Source organism: Ambystoma mexicanum, chromosome 4q (genome assembly GCF_040938575.1).
Source record: "Ambystoma mexicanum isolate Mex_15411 chromosome 4q, UKY_AmexF1_1, whole genome shotgun sequence".
NCBI lineage: Eukaryota > Metazoa > Chordata > Amphibia > Caudata > Ambystomatidae > Ambystoma > Ambystoma mexicanum.
This window is the reverse complement of record NC_090928.1, coordinates 842,899,426-842,919,172: the sequence shown is the minus strand read 5'-3', so window position 1 is coordinate 842,919,172 and position 19,747 is coordinate 842,899,426. Positions and strand designations below refer to the sequence as shown.

Sequence of the window (19,747 nt, the reverse complement as noted above, 5' to 3'; positions counted from 1 at the left end):
GGGAGGGTATTACATCAGACAGATGGGTGCTGTCAACGGTAGCAGGGGGCTAGAACTTCTTCAAAGACCTTGCGATCACCCCCCGAGACAAAAGGTACACTCAGAAGAACATCAACGGATTCTTCTAGAGGAAATTACAGCACTTCTATTAAAGGACGCCATAGAAGTGGTCAAGGGCAACCAGGTAAACAAGGGTATTTATTCAACTTACTTCCTTGTAGCCAAAAAAGATTTAACAATGCGCCCTGTGTTAGATTTAAGGCCTGCAAACAAGTATGTCAAGCCTCAAAAATTCTGCATGACCACACTACAAGAATTAATCCCGCTGCTAAAAAAGTGGGATTACATGGCAACACTGGATATGAAAGATGCCTGTTTTCATATTCCAATGCTTCCAGCCCACAGAAGGTTCTTGCGTTTCAAGATAGCAAACCAGCACTACCAATTCAAGGTGCTGCCCTTCGGAATAGCCTCGGCTCCAAGTGTATTCACCAAGGTACTGGTGGTGGTGGCAGTGCACCTGCGCAGGGAGGCAATCCCAGTGTATCCTTACTTGGACGACCGCCTCATAACAGGGGAATCACCTGATTTGCAGACAAAACATTCAAGCAACAATTAACCTCCTCTTTCAATTGGGCTTCTCGATCAACGAGAAAAAATCAAGCCTGGTGCCCAGCACCTCAAAACAGTTCTTAGGAGCTTTTCTAAACACAGAGGAAGGGTTAGTCTTTCCCTAAGAGGAAAGAGGAAAGAATTTGTTACTGCATCAGGCCGCCCGCCAGATAAGGGTACGCAAAGCAATGCGTTTAAAAGGCATGATGGCATCTTGCATGTACCTGGTTCCCCATGCGCGCCTGCGCATGCGTCCCATACAAGAGTGGTTGGTGAAACAATGGTCTTAGGCAAGCTGTCAGTGGGACGATCTAGTGGTCGTTACGCCAACACTAGTATAAAACCTTCGCTGGTGGACGAGAGAAAATCTGGTCTAGGGGAAACCCTTCTACGATCCGGAGGTACAAGCAGTGGTCACAACAGTTGCTTCACTAGCAGGGTGGGGTGTACACTACCTTCACCACACAGCTCAGGGTCTGTGGTCACACTCTACGGCGCAGAACCACATCAACGTGCTGGAACTTCTTGCAGTGTTCAAAGCCCTACAAGCATTCGAACCCCATTGAACAAGTCTGTCGGTGCAGATCCTAACAGACAGCACCACACTGTTTTACATCAACAAACAAGGGGGTACACGATCTCCAAATCTATCCAGACTTGCACAGAAAATCTGGAGATGGGCACTCAGGAACTCAACGCTCTAGCAGACTCACTGAGCAGAGACCCCCTGCCAGAAGAACACGAGTGGCGTCTACACAAAGAGGTTGTAGAACACCTCTTCCCGGTGGGGTTCTCCAACTATGGACCTATTCGCCACAAGCGAAAATCGTCAATGCCTAGACTTCGCGTCCAGGTTTCCCCAGCCAGGTTCCAAGGAGAACGCTCTATGGATGAACTGGTCAGGGATGTTTGCCTACACTTTTCCACCAACCCCCTCTGAGGAAAGTGGTGAACAAGATCCACTTGGAACCGATGATGCTCATCCTAGTTGCTCCTATGTGGGCGAGGCAACCATGGTATCCACACCTAAGCAAATTGGCAGTGTGCGACCCCCATCAAACTTCCGTGCCGGTACAACCTACTCTCCCTGCACGAGGGGCTAACAGTGCATCCTCAGCCCAACTCATTGAACTTGGCAGCATGGCTCCTGAAGTCAGAGTTCGGACATCTCAATTTACCCCAGAGATGTATGGATATCTTGAAAGAATCAAAAACACAAGGCACTATTATGACAAATGGAAACGATTCGTTAATTGGTACCAGAACAAACAAATCAACCCAGTTGATTGTACTCCTTCTAATGTTGTCACCTATATGCTCCACCTATTGGATGCAGGTTTAGTGTTTAACTCACTTAAAGTACACCTGTCAGGTTTTTCAGCCTACATCACTTCCCATAACAAGGTATCATGGTGGAAAGTGCCAGTAGTTAAAGCATTTATGGAATGGGTAAAGAGACTCCACCCTCCAATTTCTAAACCACCACCAGGTTGGGACCTTAATGTGGTACTTACTAAACTCATGGGGCCTCCCTTCGAGCCCTTGCACAAATCTAGTCTCAAACATTTGACTTATAAAACTGCCTTCTTAGTAGCTATCACTTCCATAAGAAGGGTCAGTGGAATCCAAGCTCTGTCAGTGCAGGATCCTTTCTTTACTATACATAAGGACAAACTGGTCCTACGAACACACCCTAGGTTTTCACCTAAGTTTATTTCAAAATTCCATGTTAACCAGTCTATTGAGCTTCAGCTTTTTTCCAAGAACCCAAAAGCTCAGCTGAGGTAAAACTCCACACACTAGATGTGAGGAGGGTGCTCCTCTATGTAGACAAGACCAGACAGCTAAGAAAAACAGACCAGCTGTTTGTCTCCACAGCGCCAGGCAGAGAAGGAGATTGCGTCTCCGCCAGGAGAGCACCGGAGACCCAAAGTAAAAGCCAAGGCAGGCAGAAACACAACACGGTTGTGTTTACATGCCGCGGTGTTTCTGCCTACAGCTGATTTCCCATTTGGGGCTCTCTGGCTCCCCACGGGGGGCCCCGAGAGCCCCAAATGGGAAATGCTAAATGCTGCAGTGTTTCTGCCTAAATCTGCTTTCCCATTTGGGGCTCTAGGGCTCCCCACAGAAAGCCTGAGAGCCCCAAATGGGAAAGCAGATTTAGGCAGAAACACAGCGCGGTTGTGTTTGAAAACGCTGCGGTTTTTCTTTCTAAGTTTCTCAGGCTCGGAGGACCCTGAGAAACTTAGAAAGAAAAACCGCAGCGTTTTCAAACACAATAACATTGTATTTATGTTTGCGGTCGCTTCAAAAGCTACCACAAACATAAATACAACGTTTTTAAAGCTGCAGTTTTATTTCTAAGTTTTCCGGGCTCCTCCAAACCGCAACTGGTGCTTATTTAAAAAAAAAAAATGAATAGCATTTACCGAGATGCAGCTGCAGCTTTTCTGCCTGTAGTCTCCGGTCCGCATCCTCCGAGTCCCGGTACCAATGAAGGAAAAGCCACCCAGTGGTAGCTTTTGTTTACTACAGCTGGCTGGCTTTTCCTTCATTAGTGCCACAAAAGCCAGCACAGGCGGGCATCCATTTCACAAAATGGATGCACCCATGTGCTTGCTTTTGCAAATTTTGAGCTTGAATTGCTCAATTTTACATAGGGACTTGGAAAAAAAAATGCCAGTCGTTTTTTTATTTTAATATTGCCTATCTATTTTTGAAATAACATTTTTGGGCGAACCATCCCTTTTAATCTTTATCGTTAAATGACCACATCACCTGTTGTAGTACATGCAGCCCAGTTTGTCAACTTTTATCTGCTAGCCTTACCTTACCTCTCCTGACAAGTTCTCCCTGTAGCCCCAAATGAAAAGGATTGAGTGAACTATGCATAGTATTTAAATGTTAAGGCCTGACACTTTCTGGAAGCTACTAGATGCCATATTCATAAGTGTTTTGTAGAGCTTTAAAGCTGCACCTGTATTAGCTAGGTTGATCTTCTTGTTCCACTCTCGATTGCCTTACAGCTGTTAAGTATTTGGCTGGATTCTGTTTTGTTTTTATAGTTAATAAGTATTGTCTGGCTAGAGCTGCCCCATTTGTGTGTGCTTCATACATTCTAATACGTCAGCTTGGATTCTCCAGTCTGACCTTCAAGTTGGCATGGAAAGCTGGATACTCCCCACTTATACCTTTTTAGAGATTGATACCCAATCACATGCCACCAGCACCAGAATGGAATTAAAAGGGAGGGTATGAGGACAGTGGAAAAGTCAAAACTCCAGCCACCTCATCTCTGGATAAGATTTTCTTCTCCATAGGTAGGCAAGCCGTATTAAAATCAGCCAATTTAATCTGTGCCAGGAAGACTTCTCTGAGGGAATGTAACCAGTTAAACTTCAGACTGACTTCTTAAACTATGATTTGTGGGCAAACATGCAATTTCTGGAAAGCACTAACTGGGGCAAACTTTGTCTTCTATCTCGTGAGTTTGGCCTAAGGGGAGTGGCGGTGTGGGAGGAGGTGACTGCATATATGGTTATGAACTTGGCAGTAGATTCAATTGATTGAAACACTTGATTGTTTATTTAAATAAAAAAGTGCAACCATGCATGGGATGGGAGACATAGGAGAACAAGACAAACCAGCTTACTAGGCCTGGTATATTCAGGTCGTAGTCCATAGACAGGAAGTGCAGGGCCTTGGGGGGCGGGGAGGGTGGCAATGGGGATCAGGTGGACCCGGTCCAGCCAGAACATGGGTTAAGTGCTAAGAGGTACCATCCTCATGGGCCACAACGGAGAGTGCAAAAGTGCTGTGGCAGAGCAGGGCCCAGGGGCAAGTACAGAAGACTGGCGAGGAAGCTTGGAACCTGTGAGGCTCTGAAGGTGCACCAAGCAGCCAGTTGGCAAACTGAGCAGAGTAGCGGCTAGAGGGAAGGAAAGTGGGGGGAGATGGTTAGCAGAGGAGAGGGAGAGAGAAGGAGGTGACGAAGAGGAAGGCGTTGAGGAGTTCCTGAACTTTAGGTGATCCGGTTCAAGACAGAGAAAGGCAGGGAGGCTGTTCCAGAGGGAGGCACCTGTGGAGGATAAATATTCCCCCCACCACCAAATCTCAGCTTGGAAAAACTGCTCACTCGCAGGAAGAGTGTAGCAGGTAGTGGGCCCAGGCCCCAGAAAGCCTTGTGGACAATGCAAAGGGTATTGAACTTGATCCTTGCAGCCACGGGGAGCCAGCGAGGGATTTCAGCGCAGGAGAGATGCAGTCCCTGGGCTTGAGGCCAAGGATAAATCTTGTGCAAGAGCTACGTTGGCTGCACTCCACCTTGACAATATTTAGGGAGCATGGGCACAGTAATCAGAAGAAAATGTGGTATAGCAAACCCCCACCATCTTATCCATCCCCCGAGAATGTATTCTAGATACCGAGCCAATTGTGCATTTTAAAAACACATTTTGGCTAATAAACAGCGCACCTATTAGGAGCTTGCATGAAGCAAACCAATACTTTGCAATCTACCACTGCTGCGGAAAACCGCATGAGACACCACTGCTCATTATAAATACTGGCCATCCTAGTGCATGTACCAGAAAAACATGTGCCTCAGATACCGGTGACAAAATATGGCATGGGGCATGTCTGTAACGGTATTTCGCACATCTGATTTTTTGTTTTTTTGTTAGCAAAAACAAAGTTGCATCATTTGCTGGCAAAAGTCTGAAGTACTAATGCTGTATATACATAATGCCTAAATTTGCATCCACATGTTGGCCTGTGACCAGAATTCCTGCACACCAGTTGGTGCACCACAAAATGCATGTAAATGGATTACTTTGCTAGAACATGCTCAGCCCCACCCTCTGTCCCACAGAAGGCATGCCCCTCAATCACTGCGCTGCTGCACTACTCCTGAATATTGACAAGGGGGGTCCTGGGAGTACCTCTGCCAGACATTAGTCCTGGTTACGAGGGACTTACCCAGAGTCTTTAGCTCACTATCTTTCACAGAGAAGAAATATCCCAAACATATCAGTCTTTGTCCTGCCCTGGGGCAGTCCAGCACCAAAATGCTAGGCAATTCTCCTCTGAACAAACAAGAGTACCAACAGCATCCCTCCTGAATGCCTGACCATCTGCTATTTTACCAGATTTGCCTGCCAACTATTTAATTTGCCAGAGCTACCTTGCCCATTAGTTACTGTGCAACCATCACATGTCCTTCATTTAATATGAACTTAATCCTTCTTTTTTATAGCAAACCATGATGTATTTCTTTTTCGAAGTCCTGAAACAGTGGATGGTTTTCTTACTAAGTGTAATGGAACTCAGTTGATCAATGTGTAATTTACCAATTTCCATTGGTTATTGTGCCACTCAGTTTATCATCGTAGGAAGGATCAAAAGCTCAAATCCCGAGTGGGGCACCCAACCTGTACCCTTCTGGCTGAAGACTGATTACTGAGGCCAGCACTTAAATCATCGCAATTATAGCTTGGTGAGTTGTCTTGTACCCTGGAGGAGTACAAGGATGAACAGAGGGTAAAACGCCTACTCAGCCCTCACATTTCTACAAACCAAGAGCCAATTAAATCCTAAAGGTAACACAGGCGTGGTCAAGAGATCTACCTCCTTCTACATTTTATGGTAACATGGGCCAAGGGAAGGCTATACTCAAAGTGGTGTGGATGTGGTCCATTAGCATCCCAAACAGTGCATTATAACAGTCCAAAATAAGACTGTCCAATGAAGGTTCTATACGAATATAAATATACTTTAAACACACCATGTACAATAACTAACTAGAAAGACATTACACAAAACCAGCCACTGAAGAAATAAAACAAGCATCAGCAAAGATGGCAAGATGCACCACTATAAGTAATGAATCTGGGGTATAAGGCGAGTAATGAACACCATATTCTTTAAAAGGATATGTTCTTGGATGCAAAAATGTTTGGGGCGCAGCCAGTCTCTAGAGCCCAAAGATGGGCCATGGGGGCATTTGACAGTCAATAATGCCTTTCTCAGTTCTTTGCGGGGTGGGGGGGAAGTCGGGCAGTGCCGAACCAGGCTCCCCGATTCTCTGAGATTTGAGGAGCAGGAGATATGCAAATGGCAGCACTGGAGGGTCCTGGTCGTTTAAATGTGTCATGAAGTGCTGGTGCCCTGTCCACGGGGAGCGTCTTCTGACCCTTAATTATAATAGCCACTGAGTAGTGGCATTATGAGTCATGTTTGGCTTTCACCAACTTCTCCAGCATGGGGTCTGGCATGGATTCACATGCTCCTGAATATTCCCAGTCAGGCTGGTGAACTGTCTTTCTCCTAATAACCAATCACTGGTCTCTGGGTCATACTGCCCCCAGCCAATGACTGCCCTCTACCTAAGCCCCTCCTCTGGCAGCCATCTTCAGATTTGGTAGCACGTAAAGTGGCAGTAGGACCAAGTGAAGAGCCGCAGAGGGGAAGGCGGGAGGGTTCGCGTATGAATCCATGCCAGACCCATGCTGGAGAACAGTTACAGGTAAGTAACTTGTTCCTTCTCCAGCATGGGGTCTGGCATGGATCCACATGCTTATGAATATAAGAATACATAGCAGTACACACATGCACAACCACGGGAGGTGGCAAGGCTCAACATTAAGCATTTCATCAACTCAACATTAAGCATCTCTTACCTCCTTACCAGGCCCACCTTCAGGCGAACAGGTTGCGAAGCACTCCCTGGCCTACTCTGGACTCCTCCCTGAATCCCGGCCGACGCAGTAGAATCTTGTGAAGGTGTGCCATCGACCTCCACGTAGCAGCCCTGCCGATGTCCAGCAGGGGTACACCAGATAGGAACGCAGTTCAAATCTGTGTCGGGGCCTTCTGTACCAAGTCCCTTTGCCATTCAAAGTCTTTTACTTCAGAGGGCCTGATACGACAAACATTCAAACATTCCTTTCTCCTCAGGATTCTCATGTATTTGTATTTGTATTTTATTGAATTCATATAGCCCAAAGTGCTTTACATGAGAACAAATAAACCTACAGCAAGCATAAGATGACAATTGAACCACAACCTGAAAACAGTATAAAGATCAACTTACAATATTGCAGCAGTGGGGAGGGTGTGGGAGGTAAGAGGTGTTCAAGGGAGTAGTAGGTGCCAATCACCTGAGGGTGCATTCCCGGGGATTAAGCAAAGGGAGTTTTGGGCACCTCCCTCACTTCCTGCCAGACATACTGGAGCCAGAGGTGGGCTTCACTCGTGAATCCCGCCAAAGACAAAGCAAACAAAGGGACCAAACCTGGTTTGGCACACAGAGTAAATCTCAAGAAGGACCTTTCCAGCAAGAAATGGCGAAAAAAGAAGACGGGGCCATTTTGACAAAATGGGCACCCATGGGTGCCTTACTGCAGCTGCGAATGCAGCCCGCGGGAAAAACGCACAATGGTAGTAAAAAGTAAACCACTGCCGCCAGCCATTAATTAGAAAGGGTAACTAAAAATGTTACATGAGATACTAGACAAAGGGGATACAAAGTAACCCCTCCAGCACCCTATGGTAAGATAGTGTGTGCTGGGTCTAGAAAGTTACAAAATGTAAGTGAAGTCAATATCACTTTACTGCTCTTGGAAACAGTAGTCTCAGCAAGAGAAGGTATTTAAACCTTTGGGAAATCTAAGACTTCCCTGTGCCACTGCACTGAAGGCGCCGCTGTGTGTCACAATGCAAACATGATGCCTAATGGGGTTTGTCAGAGTCCAACCCCAAAAGAAACCGTGTTTAAATCACAGAAAAATACATGAGAGAGTGCGAAAAATGTCTCGCTCTCTCCAGGTTAAAAATTAAAAAGTCCTAGAGTCCAGCAAAAGTGCTGCGGGTCTCTAAGGTAGAGAGGAATTAACACATTTCTGAGAATTCTCCCTAACACAGGCTTTGTCCACCAGCCAAAGCGGCTGATGCAGCCTACAACACAGCACCCGTAAAACACTAAAATTCCCCTGGCTTCCACATAAATCTAATATAGAACGTCCTATTTGTGACTAAACAGGGTTGTTCCCGGACTAATACTCGCCCTCTTCAGATAAATAATTTGATCCAACCCATATCAACACTTTTTGGAACATCAACCAGTTTTTATATCGACATTCAATTATAACACAAACGTAGTGATATTCTCCATAGATACAGATACATCTAGCATCATTTAATTCACTGTGGTTTGATCTCCAAGAAGAATACACTTTACAAAGTACTATGTCTATAAAAAAAAAACGCTGTGCGATCACACATACATGATTTTACAAGTGCACCAATGTGTTTGTTATACAGTAAACAAACCATCTGTGCCGATTGGACATCCAGAACGCCCCTTTCTGTAAACTGCATATAGAGTTTGCAGAAGTTGTGCTGTAATCCCTTATAAATACTCCGATCCTTGAAGCTGCTGAAAAGTTGACCACTGGAACCAAATCCGAAAAAAGGAAGATGAAAAAACTGCTGTAACCTTTTCCAGCGACCGGAATGCCTGCTGTGTAACCGGAGCCTGATGTAACCCTTCCTTCCAAGCGACCTGGGAGTCCTGAATACAACTCCTACCTAGAGGCTGGTGAGATCCACTAGTCCTGAGAAGACCTGCACAACGTGACTGACCTTGCTGGGTTGTTAAGCGCTAATACCCAGGGACCTCGAGCCTGAGTGCAGTGCATGGTCTTACAAAGTCAGATTGCTGGACCTCCAGAGACACGATTTGAATCCCCGAGGTCCCCTCACCAGAGTGCAGGACCAAGAGAGAGTGAAGAGAATCCGGCCAGCGATATTCGTTCTTCATCTGGCTCCTGTAAAAGGCACCAACCGCGAGAATCAGAAGAATCCTTTGTTGGAAGCCTTCTCTGTTGATGACTGCTCCCAGTTTTCCTTCAGTGTCCATTTCTTCAGTGTCCAGACCAAGAACCCAAAGACTGGATCCTGTGTTGCTTCATCCATCTTATTTTCTCCTAAGCTACTGTGTTGGGTTGGATAATGCTTACATGAAGTCCTGCGTGTATCCTGTGAGGCTGAGTGGGCGATTTGTGTGGCTGGGTATTCGCCCAGGCCTAATGCTGGAACGCATATAGTGTGCCTTCTGTGACGTCCCAGAACACTCTGAAGCTAATACATACGTGTTTGAAGAGATATCCTCTGGAACTCTATCGTGACCTACCTACAGCTGGCTCCTAGACCGCTAGGGTCCCTCGTCTGCCTCTGAGAAAACTCATGCTATAGACTAGGGAAGGACTTAAAAGATCAGGCTTCTGTCTTGAATGTATAACAAATGTAAAAAGTACTTGTTTGTAAATGAGTTAGTATTGTATCTGTATCTCTGCAATAGAGTAGGTTACAAAGTGCCTAAGTTAATACTTACCTTTTAGGTTGCTTGTTGCTCCTTTAAAAAGTATTACGTTATTTGACTAGCTTTGCATTGTGGTTCACGCTTCTAAATAGTAATAGAGTTGGTAGTTGTTAGGCAAAGTTTGTATGCAGTACCCTCTGGCAACACTACTAACAACTCTGACTACAGGTATAGGAAACCCAACCTTTGGTATAAGCTTGTACTACAGTTTTGGTAGCGTGTTGAGCAGCCAGGCTTATCTCAAGAGGGGTCAGTGTGAGCTGTAGTGGAGTTACACAGATTTACAGTTACAAGTATTCAAATAAACTCTTACACTCAAGGTTTCTTGAATAAACATTTATCTATCAGTCGGTTAGAATAATCCTTCTTCAGAAGGAAGCAATATAATAGTAGCACTGAAATACACTCTTAATATCTCTCAATCAGTAGATACCCCTTTGGGATGGCCCACAGACACTACCTACACATGTGACTTCAATTGCTAGGGTGCTGGGGACTTTAATATATCACTGTTGCATTTAGGATCATATAGTAATAAGTCAAAGGAAAATATTATTCAGAACATACAAGAGATCACAAACATTCTTAAACAGGCAAATACTTTTGGATCCATCCAGAAAGTCATTCAGTACAATAGGCTAAGCCAAAGTCCATGTGCAAACGTTTTACATAGGATGAAACGCCTATGGTAATGGAAAAGTCTTTGCACAATGGTTCATAAGTCTTTGAAGAAAAGAAGAATCAAATGTAGGGCCACAAGCTGATTAGACTCGTGAGTGGTAGAAGATGCAAGCAACTCTACAGCAAGAAGTACCATTTTAAAATGAAGAAAAGATGCAGCAGATGACACCTATTCATATGCAGCTCTGCAGATCTGCAGCTCTGCAAAAGGGAGGATGTTGGGGGGAGTCCTTCAATGCACTGGGATGGTCAAAACGTGCAACTGGTAAAATTCACTTTCAGTGGCTTTTCAGTGTTTCAACTCCTTGCGTCTACCGCAAATAGCAACACAGCAGTTCCTGGCTGTCGAGATGGAGTTTTCTTGCTTCTGGGGTCCCACACTCTGTTGAGGGGGCTCAGGCCCCGTCAGTCTATTTTCTTGGAGCACTTGGCCAACTTAAAAGCAACGCACACAATCTGGTGTTCCTCTCCCTGTCTTTATGGTTTCCTGCAGCCACTCTGGAAATTCAACCAGCTCCGAGATGGATGTCCAGGTGGCTTACTTTGGAGTTGATTGGTCCCACCAACTCAAGGGAAGAAGTCGTCCTTGCAGGGGCTTCTCTGTCGATGCGAACTTGGCATTTTGGCACTGCAGCAGGGCTTCACCGGGCGAACCAACATTCCAGGAGTTGCAGCAGGCGTCCTCTTCAAGCTCTTCTTCGGTTCCTACGTCCAGTGGTCAAGACTGCCTTCCAAGCCAAAAGCCTCGCCTCTTATTCAGTTCTCTCCCATTCATTCCAGCCTAGCTGTCAGTCACCCAGCAGGGTGACTGTCCTTGCCAGACAGTTAGCTGGCCAATCGGAGTGCATTTGGGTCTCCTAGGAGACTAAGCACAGGGAGTTTCGGGCACCTCCATCACTTCCTGCCTACCCCAGACACCCTGAAGCCACAGGCGGGCTTCACTCATGAATCCCACCAAAGGCAAAGCGAACAATGGGCCCAGACCTAGCTTGGTACGCAGAGTAAATCTAGAGAAGGACCTATCCACAAAGAAATGGCGAAAAAGATCAGGGCCATTTTGACAAAAATGGCACCCTTGGGTGCTTTACTGCAGCTGTGAACGCAGCATGCGGTAAATGCACACCGCGGTAGTTAAAACGAAACCACTGCCACCAGCCATTCAGTGAGAAAAGGGTAACATAAAAAATGTTAAATGAGAAACTAGACAAAGGGGGGATACTAGGTAACCCCTCCAGCACCCTATTGTAAAATAGTGTGTGCTGGGTCTAGAATGTTATAATCTAAGTAAAGTCAATTTCACTGTACTGCTCTTGGAAACCGTAGTTTATCCAAGAGAAGGTATTTAAACCTTTGGGAAATCTGAAAGACTTCCCTAGGCCACTGCACTGAAGGTGCTGTGTGACCCAATGTAAAAGGTGATGCCTATGGGGTTTGTCGGACTCCACAACCAAAAGAAACCGTGTTCAAAATCACATTAAAATACATGAGTGTGTGGAAAAAAGGGTCTCGCTCTCTCCAGGTTAAAAAAAAAAATCAAGTCCTCAAAATCCAACAAAGTTGCTGGGGGTCTCTAAGGTGGAAGGAATTAGCACATTTCTGAGAATTCTGACTAACAGTAGTGTTTTATCATTGCTACAGTGAATGAGTGTAAAAGCCTTCCAATAGGATTTACCCACCTTGATTAGCTGTGTGCTCTGTTAATATTGGGTTTTGCTTTTCCTGATCTGCTAAGTGCATTTCTAAAACAGTCTTGGAGTTAATACTCACCTTTTGAGTTCCTTGTAGCCCCTCTGAAAAGTAGAATAGGTTACTTACTGACCTTGAATAGCTGCTGCTCTTATTGAACTGTAATATTGCGAAGTTAATTAAAATAAGTGCTCTTACTTGCCTGACTGAAGTTTCACTGTGTGTACTTATGCTCGAGTAGCTTTAGGCCTCTTGGTAATATACAAGTTGACTCCCTCTGAACCGTGTTCTAAAAAGTAACATTGGTGTGTAACTGTATCCATTATTTAAAGAAAGTTATACATGTTGCAAGATATGCTTGTAACCGTGTTGGCCTAATTAAGTGTCTACAACTGAATACCGCTGTATTTTGGGACCAAAAGGGCCTACTAGCCTTTAATTACTGATTGTATTCTGAAAGTATACTTAACCTGGATTTACTGCCGAAGAGTAGCTTAATGCCATTCTGAATGTGTTGTCGATTTGACTCCCCTTGACTGCTGATTGTAATCTAAATAAGGTTATACATTGGTTTGTAGACCATAGGTATTGTGTTGGGTTTTATAATTGCGTTTATAGGAGATGTTATAGTAGTTACTTACCCAGGACTTATCTTGGCTGGCCTACTTGTATTTAAATAAACAATTTATTTTTACAATACCTAGTGTTTCTTTGGATCATACATATGCTAATTTCTCTCTCTCTAGATACTCTCTCTAATCTCTCTCTAGATACTCTCTCTAATCTCTCTCTAGATTCTCTTCTCTCTCTCTCTCTCTCGATAAGCCATACTACTCTGTCTACACTACCATATGTTCTTAAGTGGAGTTTTGTACTGCCTCAGATATTATTTTATGAAGCCCTTAGTTGGACTTAAGAAAAATTGTCACGAACATAACACTCACGCCCTAGAATAGGGAAGGACTTTAAAAGTTAATGTTTCTGTCTTGAAAGTGTTGAAAAGTACTTATTTGTAAATGTGTTGTGTAATTTTGATTCCTGATCAGAATGAGTTACAAAGTGTCCTGAAGTTAATACGTACATTTGAGTTGCTTGCAGCCCATACGTTAGTTTGTTTGCTTTGAAATTGTTTCACTCTTCTAAAATGGAATTGAGTTTGTACTGTTTTATCATTTCTAAACTGAATGAGAGTATGAACTTACCAATCGGGTTTACTCACCTTGAAATAGCTGCTGCTCTTCTAAAACTGTAATGTTGGATTATGCTTACCTTGAATTGCTTTAGTACACTTCTAAAATGGATTACTAGGTTATTACTTGTCCATGAGTAGCTGACTGCCCCTCTGAAAAGTATGGGATATTTTACTAGCTCTGAACTGTTCGCAAAAGTAATAGTGGTGTTGTAACTGTATCCATTCCTAACAGAAGAAAGTTGCATATTTTGCAAGATATACTTATAACAGTGTTGGTCTAACTAGGTGATCCTTGAAACTGAATAACTCTAAGTTAGGACCAATTGGGTCTGCTGCCCTTGAATTACTTACTGTATTCTAAAAGTATAACTCACCTGGTTTTACTCCCCAAAAATAGCATATTGCTATTCTGAATATGTAAATTTATGTTTCATTCACCTTGACTTGCTGACTGCCCTTCTAAGTAAGGTTATACCTTGGTTTGTAAACTAAGTATTGAGTTGGTTTTTATGATTGGTTATATAATATGTAACAGGACTTACATGTAGGCAAAGATAAATCTTTGGAAAGGTATTTATAAGAAGCCATTATTTTTACAGTTCATAGTGTATTCGTTTTTCTTTTGACCAATCTGTATACTGCAATTTCTTCAGTGCTTATCTACAGCCCTCTCTCCCTCCTAAAATAAGCTGGACTGCTGTCATTGCTAACATCATCTCAGGTGGTTCAGTCTTGTACTAAGACTTGGAGATTCTGTATTACCTACTTGTATGGTTTATGAAGTCTTGGTAGGACTTTGGAAAAGCTGTCCTACCTCTCTGCACCAGTTTTCAGTCCACTTCACTGATTAGCCTAGCATCGTTTTGTAGGTCCATACTCTTATTTTGTTACTGTTGAATGATTTTAAGCATCTCGTGAGGCAACTCTAACCTCCATTTCTGGATCAGTCCCTAGCCATTAGGTGACGGCAGTATTTCCCATAGTGACCCCCATACTCCTAGTATGTAGTTCCCTTTCATCTATAGAACTCCTCCCGCAGCCCATATAATAAGACTAGTTATTCACGCAGATGAAATGTTAGTAGCATGTGCACATGCACACCATGCAACATTTTGCTTCGAATTGTTGTGGTGCAGTATGCTTTTGTCCTGTCTCCTTCTTAAGGAGGCTATCCCATAAGTATGGAGGGAAAAGGGGCTTTGGACTGGGGAGTACTATGGTGAGTGACTATCACACATTTGTGTTAGGTAATCAATTGTGCATTGCGTCTTCCGTGTGAAAGAAGCTTGCACCACTGCACTTTCTATTCTGCATTCTTACATTAACCTTCCACACAACCACACATAAATGGATACATCAGATAAATGACCCCTTTTAAGAGGGGGAAAACGCTGACCCTACTGGCTTTGCCTGTGCAGGTTCTTAACCGATCTTAACTGATGAATCCATTAGGGAATGTCCCAACAGGGGATGTTAACTTTTGATTGTACTGTTGAGCTCCACGTTCCTTTGATACAAACATATTTTTCTTTAACATGTCCATGTTTTTATTTGATTCGTAATTTGATAAAGTAATGTGAATTGTTTTTGCTTCCTTAAAATCGTTCAGTAAAATGATTTACTTTGAGTATAAAACATACGATACCGGTGTCCTTTTTAATGACTTTTTTTCTCCATTAGGTGAGCAGCAACAGTCTCCTACAGCAACGCTCGGCAAGAAGAGAAGTTACTCCAATGCTTTCAAAAGCACTACTGCTCTCAGCCTGAATGAAAATGATCCTGCTGCCGTTGATCCAAAGGAGGATCACAACTACAGTGCAAGTGGGGAGGCCTCCCAGCGCTGCGACTCAAGGTCCAGTGTGTCTTCCTTGTCCTCTTTTGATGAGGTCTACGAGTTTATCCCAAAGACTAGCCATGCTGGAAGTGATGGCAGCGAAGGATTTCACAGCGAAGAAGAGACAGATATTGATTCGGAGGAGGACCCACTTGGGGACAGTGGCTATGCATCACAGCCTTATGTGGACACTGCTGACCAAGATCAACCTGGCAAGAAAAATCACAAGGTCTCACGTCCAGATATTGATGAGGAGCTCAAAGAAGCAGCAGGGTCTCTACTTCACCTGGCTGGCATTCGCACATGTTTGGATTCCCTATTAAATGCTAAGACACAAAGTCAAAAGCAGAGGAAAACCTGGCAGTACCAGTAATCGCCCTGTTTTGTTGTTTAGTGTGGCAATACTCTTCTACTGTTGTCCTTTACAAAGGAGATCAAAGCCATAAAAGGACTTATTCGCGGTTTGTTTGCAGTAACTATAGTTTGGCCTTTTTTGTATCATTGCCAAGAACTGTTGATTTTATCTTTGCGGTGCACGAAAGATGCAAGACTCGTTGACCCCTTCAAGTGTACAGTTTGATCACAAACATTTTAGGGAGAAGAACTGTCCTTGATGGAAGAATATAACCTTTCCCCTTACTAACTTTTCATACTGGTGTAACAAACTCTGGGACTGTCCTCTTTTACATAAATTGTGTAGATTATTCAAACCTCCTCCTAGCTGAATAGAGCAGTATTACCTAAGTGTTGCCAATTTACAAGGATAAATGGCGAAAAGAAACTGATTTTATTTTTTTTTGTCTGAGAAGTAAGGTTGTGGAAATGGGACCTATGTGGCTGTTTAATTTAACCAGTGAAGAGTTTCATGTTACAGGTGAAATTTGACCATGAAGTTGATGCACACATCGACAACTGGACTTTGGGATAACTGCACGTCAATAAGTGGTCTGACTGCACAATGGCTGTGTTTCATGTTTTATTACTTGGCTGAAGGCACTTTGATGCAAATCCTAACTCTGGCCCCTCTTTGTGTACCACTTGTGAATTCGGTTTGTTGTGTATGATGGTGAAAATTATGATTCGTTGGCAACCTTTATGCCCGGTAGAATGCTTCCTGTTCACTTCATTGTTCTGGTCCTGTGTCGATCATGAAAAGCTTTCTACCCAGTAGCAGACGTCTTGTTCATGCTTCTTTGTGTTGGTCCTGTGTCTATCATGAAACTGTGGCTCAAAGTGCTTTCTCATCCGTCAGTCTCCCTTTTACTGCAGAATTTCATATCCCAAGATCGGTATGTTGGAGTAATTCATTTATCTGGATTTCTTTCTCATCTAAAAACCTGCTAATGGTTGTTTTTTTTATGGATGAAATTAAATCCATGCGTTGGAGGCAGAGAAGAATAGGTTAAATAGTACCACTGAACTTTGACACCAAGATCTTTTGCGTATACTCCAAATTGGAATTAAAAACATCTTTTAAAAATGTAACAAAAGGATAACCTGTGGATTTGACACTGATCCTTTGCTACATCTAGCACTTCTAAGCAGCACTTCTGTTAATGTTGGTAAAGCCCAGAGATTTTTTGATTTCTCAATTGGGGGTGAGGGTGGAGTGGGGGATCTGATGGCCATTAGAGCTGTTCTATTTTCTGAGGGATAGCATGTTGCTGTGATTCCGACACTAGAACTGGTGCACGCCAATTGTTTTAGTAGTGGTCTTATCAAGTTTTGAAAGTTAATTTTAAGCTTTTCATCCCTTGGAGCAACTTGAAGGTGGTGAAAAATATTCCTAATATCTTACTAATGTTCCATTCATGGATGTATCCTTCCAAAAAGTGGTATGCTGAAAAGAGATTTTTGTTCTGTAACAAAGCGTTTTTCAAATGGGAAATGCTTCTCTAAAGCATTCGATCATATTAAGAGTGTTTACAGAAATGGAACTTGGTTTCCACCTCTTGGCTTGCTGTGTTGAACGCTTATTGCAAGTGCCACTTTTATTCATGCTGCCACAGGACCTTGTTAATTCCCTCAATAGTTCTCCGTGCATCACAATGCCAATAAAGTAACATATTCTATCTTTTTCCGTGTCAACCTGTTGATCAATTATTGATTGCCATAACTGTGTTCAACGGTTGAGATTTACTCTAATGCAACTCCAATAAATAAAACCGATCTGTAGCCTGTTACTTTGTGCTCAGGCACTTTTCCTCAGCCTAACAAAAAGCAAACCTAGTTTACCTTTTTATGGCAAAGAAAAGGCTTCCATCCCTTTCAGTTTTCCAAACATGTTTATTATATAATGTGTGTGTGTGTATATGTATGTATGTATATATATATATATATATATATATATATATATATATATATATATATATATACACATATATATATATATACACACGTACTACAAGTGCTGCTATTCTCCAATTCCCAGATATGCTCAAATAGCATTATTTTGGATATTACCTCTGTCGCTTTCCCAGTTATGCATCCAGTGGCCCAACAATTCTCACCAAAGTCAATGACTTTGATCTTATACATGCTGTTAAATATCGGTCTGCCACCCAAAAAAGTTTTTTTATTTTTGGGTGAATAAATCGTGTAAACCTGCAGAGCCCACTAATTGTGAGGCAAAGATGTTTTTTTTTGAGAAACCTAGTGCGGCATCCCACTCGGATTGGATTTCCCATTAACACAGCTATTGACTTTGAGGCAGTGGAAGTGTTTCCCATTTTCCGGTGTTGTATTGTAAACCTTTCTTGTCCTACTGGTTCCCTGAAAGTCTGTTGTAACTAACTGCATGGGCATGTGCATACTGTCGTACAATCGGGTACTCTGTCGTAACAGCCCCTCCTTCAAATTGCAGTGCTTGGTAGAATTACCTGCTTGTTTGTGGTGCATCGCTACTTTTTCGACTTTGAGTTCTGCTACATTTTTCACTTCCAAAGGCAGTCTTTTCCTCATTTTATTTTCCTCATGGTTTGTTTATGTACATACAAATGTGTAAATATGTAAATTGGTGTACAAAATGTAGTGTTCGAGTTTCCTTTCCGTTGGTTTAATAATTTGTAAAGGGTTCATACCAAATTGTTGGCTTAAACCTATTTACATACACTAAAAGTAGGGTGTTTTTAAGAACCATATGTAATTTTGAGTGAAAAAAGAAATGTACGATGCCTGTGTAAAATTAGGCTTGTACCTTTCTGAGGACACATTAGACTGGAGTGCTTAAGTGTTCCGTCAGTCATCCGTTTCCTTTTCATACAGTGAGGTGCTTTTATTTTTCAAATCGCATCCTCTGTTAAAATGGGTTGTATGTTTTGCAACTTTTCAAAGGTTTAAAAATGAGGTGCTTCGGTTTGAAAGGAAGCACGCATGTTAATAATGGCTTAGCCACAATATTTATTGAAAGAAAATGTAGTGTTTTAATTGTTCTGCCTGCCATTGTTGCATAAAGCACATGCTTCCTGATCCACTGCCAGTGCCATTGCCTTTTTCATTACTTTGACCTAAAACAAGTGCTTAATTTAAAAAATGGAAAGTATTATGTTTGCTGTTCTGTTGTAAAAATGGAACCGATGTCATTGCCAATTCTGTGTAACGATTATTTATTTAAAAGATAATTGTAAAATGCTTTCTTTTCAAAGCGACAAATGTTGACTACTCCCTTTTAGCTTATGTTGAGAAAGCTTAAAGTTTTCATTTAGGGGAGGATAGTGGGTTAAGTGGGGAGAACTGCCAGTAGAGCACCAGTCATGACCCCTTTTCAGTTTAAATTGTTTATTTTGCCCATTTAAAGACAGTTTACAGATGTTTAGTTTTTGTATGCTAACCTCTGTTATTAAAATGTTTATAAAATTTATTTTTACCAAAGATATGCATAATGATAAAGTATTGTAGAATAAACTTTGTTTTATATCATTTGACTTTTGCTAGTTATTTATTCTCATTTTGCAGTCATGATGATCTATTAAATGATGCACTTAATGATTCACGCAAACACAACTTGTAAGAGCAAAGATGAACACAGACTAAGGATACCCTGTTTTATTTAGGTTTTTGAGAATTCAGGATTTCCTCATTGCAACAGTTAATTACGTGTTTGTGATTTGATGCATTAGCAAATAGCCTGGTGAGTCTCAGTCCGAATGGCTTGGTGGTGATGGCTCTGACTCAGATTCCACTTGTCTGCAAAAAGTGTGTTACTTAGAAGCAAAATAACTGACCGTGGCATTTCACTAAATGATCTGTCCATTTGTGGCCCTCACATGTACACAGGAAGAGCAGAGTGCATGTCCTTAACCTTTTTGAGTAATGGATGAGAATAATATATTTGGATGTTGAAGACATTGAGTTTGTGAAATGA

The 19,747-nt window shown here is 42.6% G+C and overlaps 1 protein-coding gene across 2 annotated transcripts in view; it reads left to right on the top strand.

The window, feature by feature from the left end:
* Positions 1 to 19,302, top strand: part of FOXN2 (forkhead box N2) — a 223,044-nt gene extending 203,742 nt beyond the window's left edge. For both annotated transcript variants that reach the window (XM_069608411.1, XM_069608412.1), the window contains exon 6: positions 15,231 to 19,302. In XM_069608411.1, the coding sequence (XP_069464512.1) occupies positions 15,231 to 15,757 (527 nt within the window). In that variant the 3' untranslated portion in view covers positions 15,758 to 19,302. The remainder of the gene's footprint in view (positions 1 to 15,230) is intronic.
* The last annotated feature ends 445 nt before the right edge of the window (positions 19,303 to 19,747 follow it).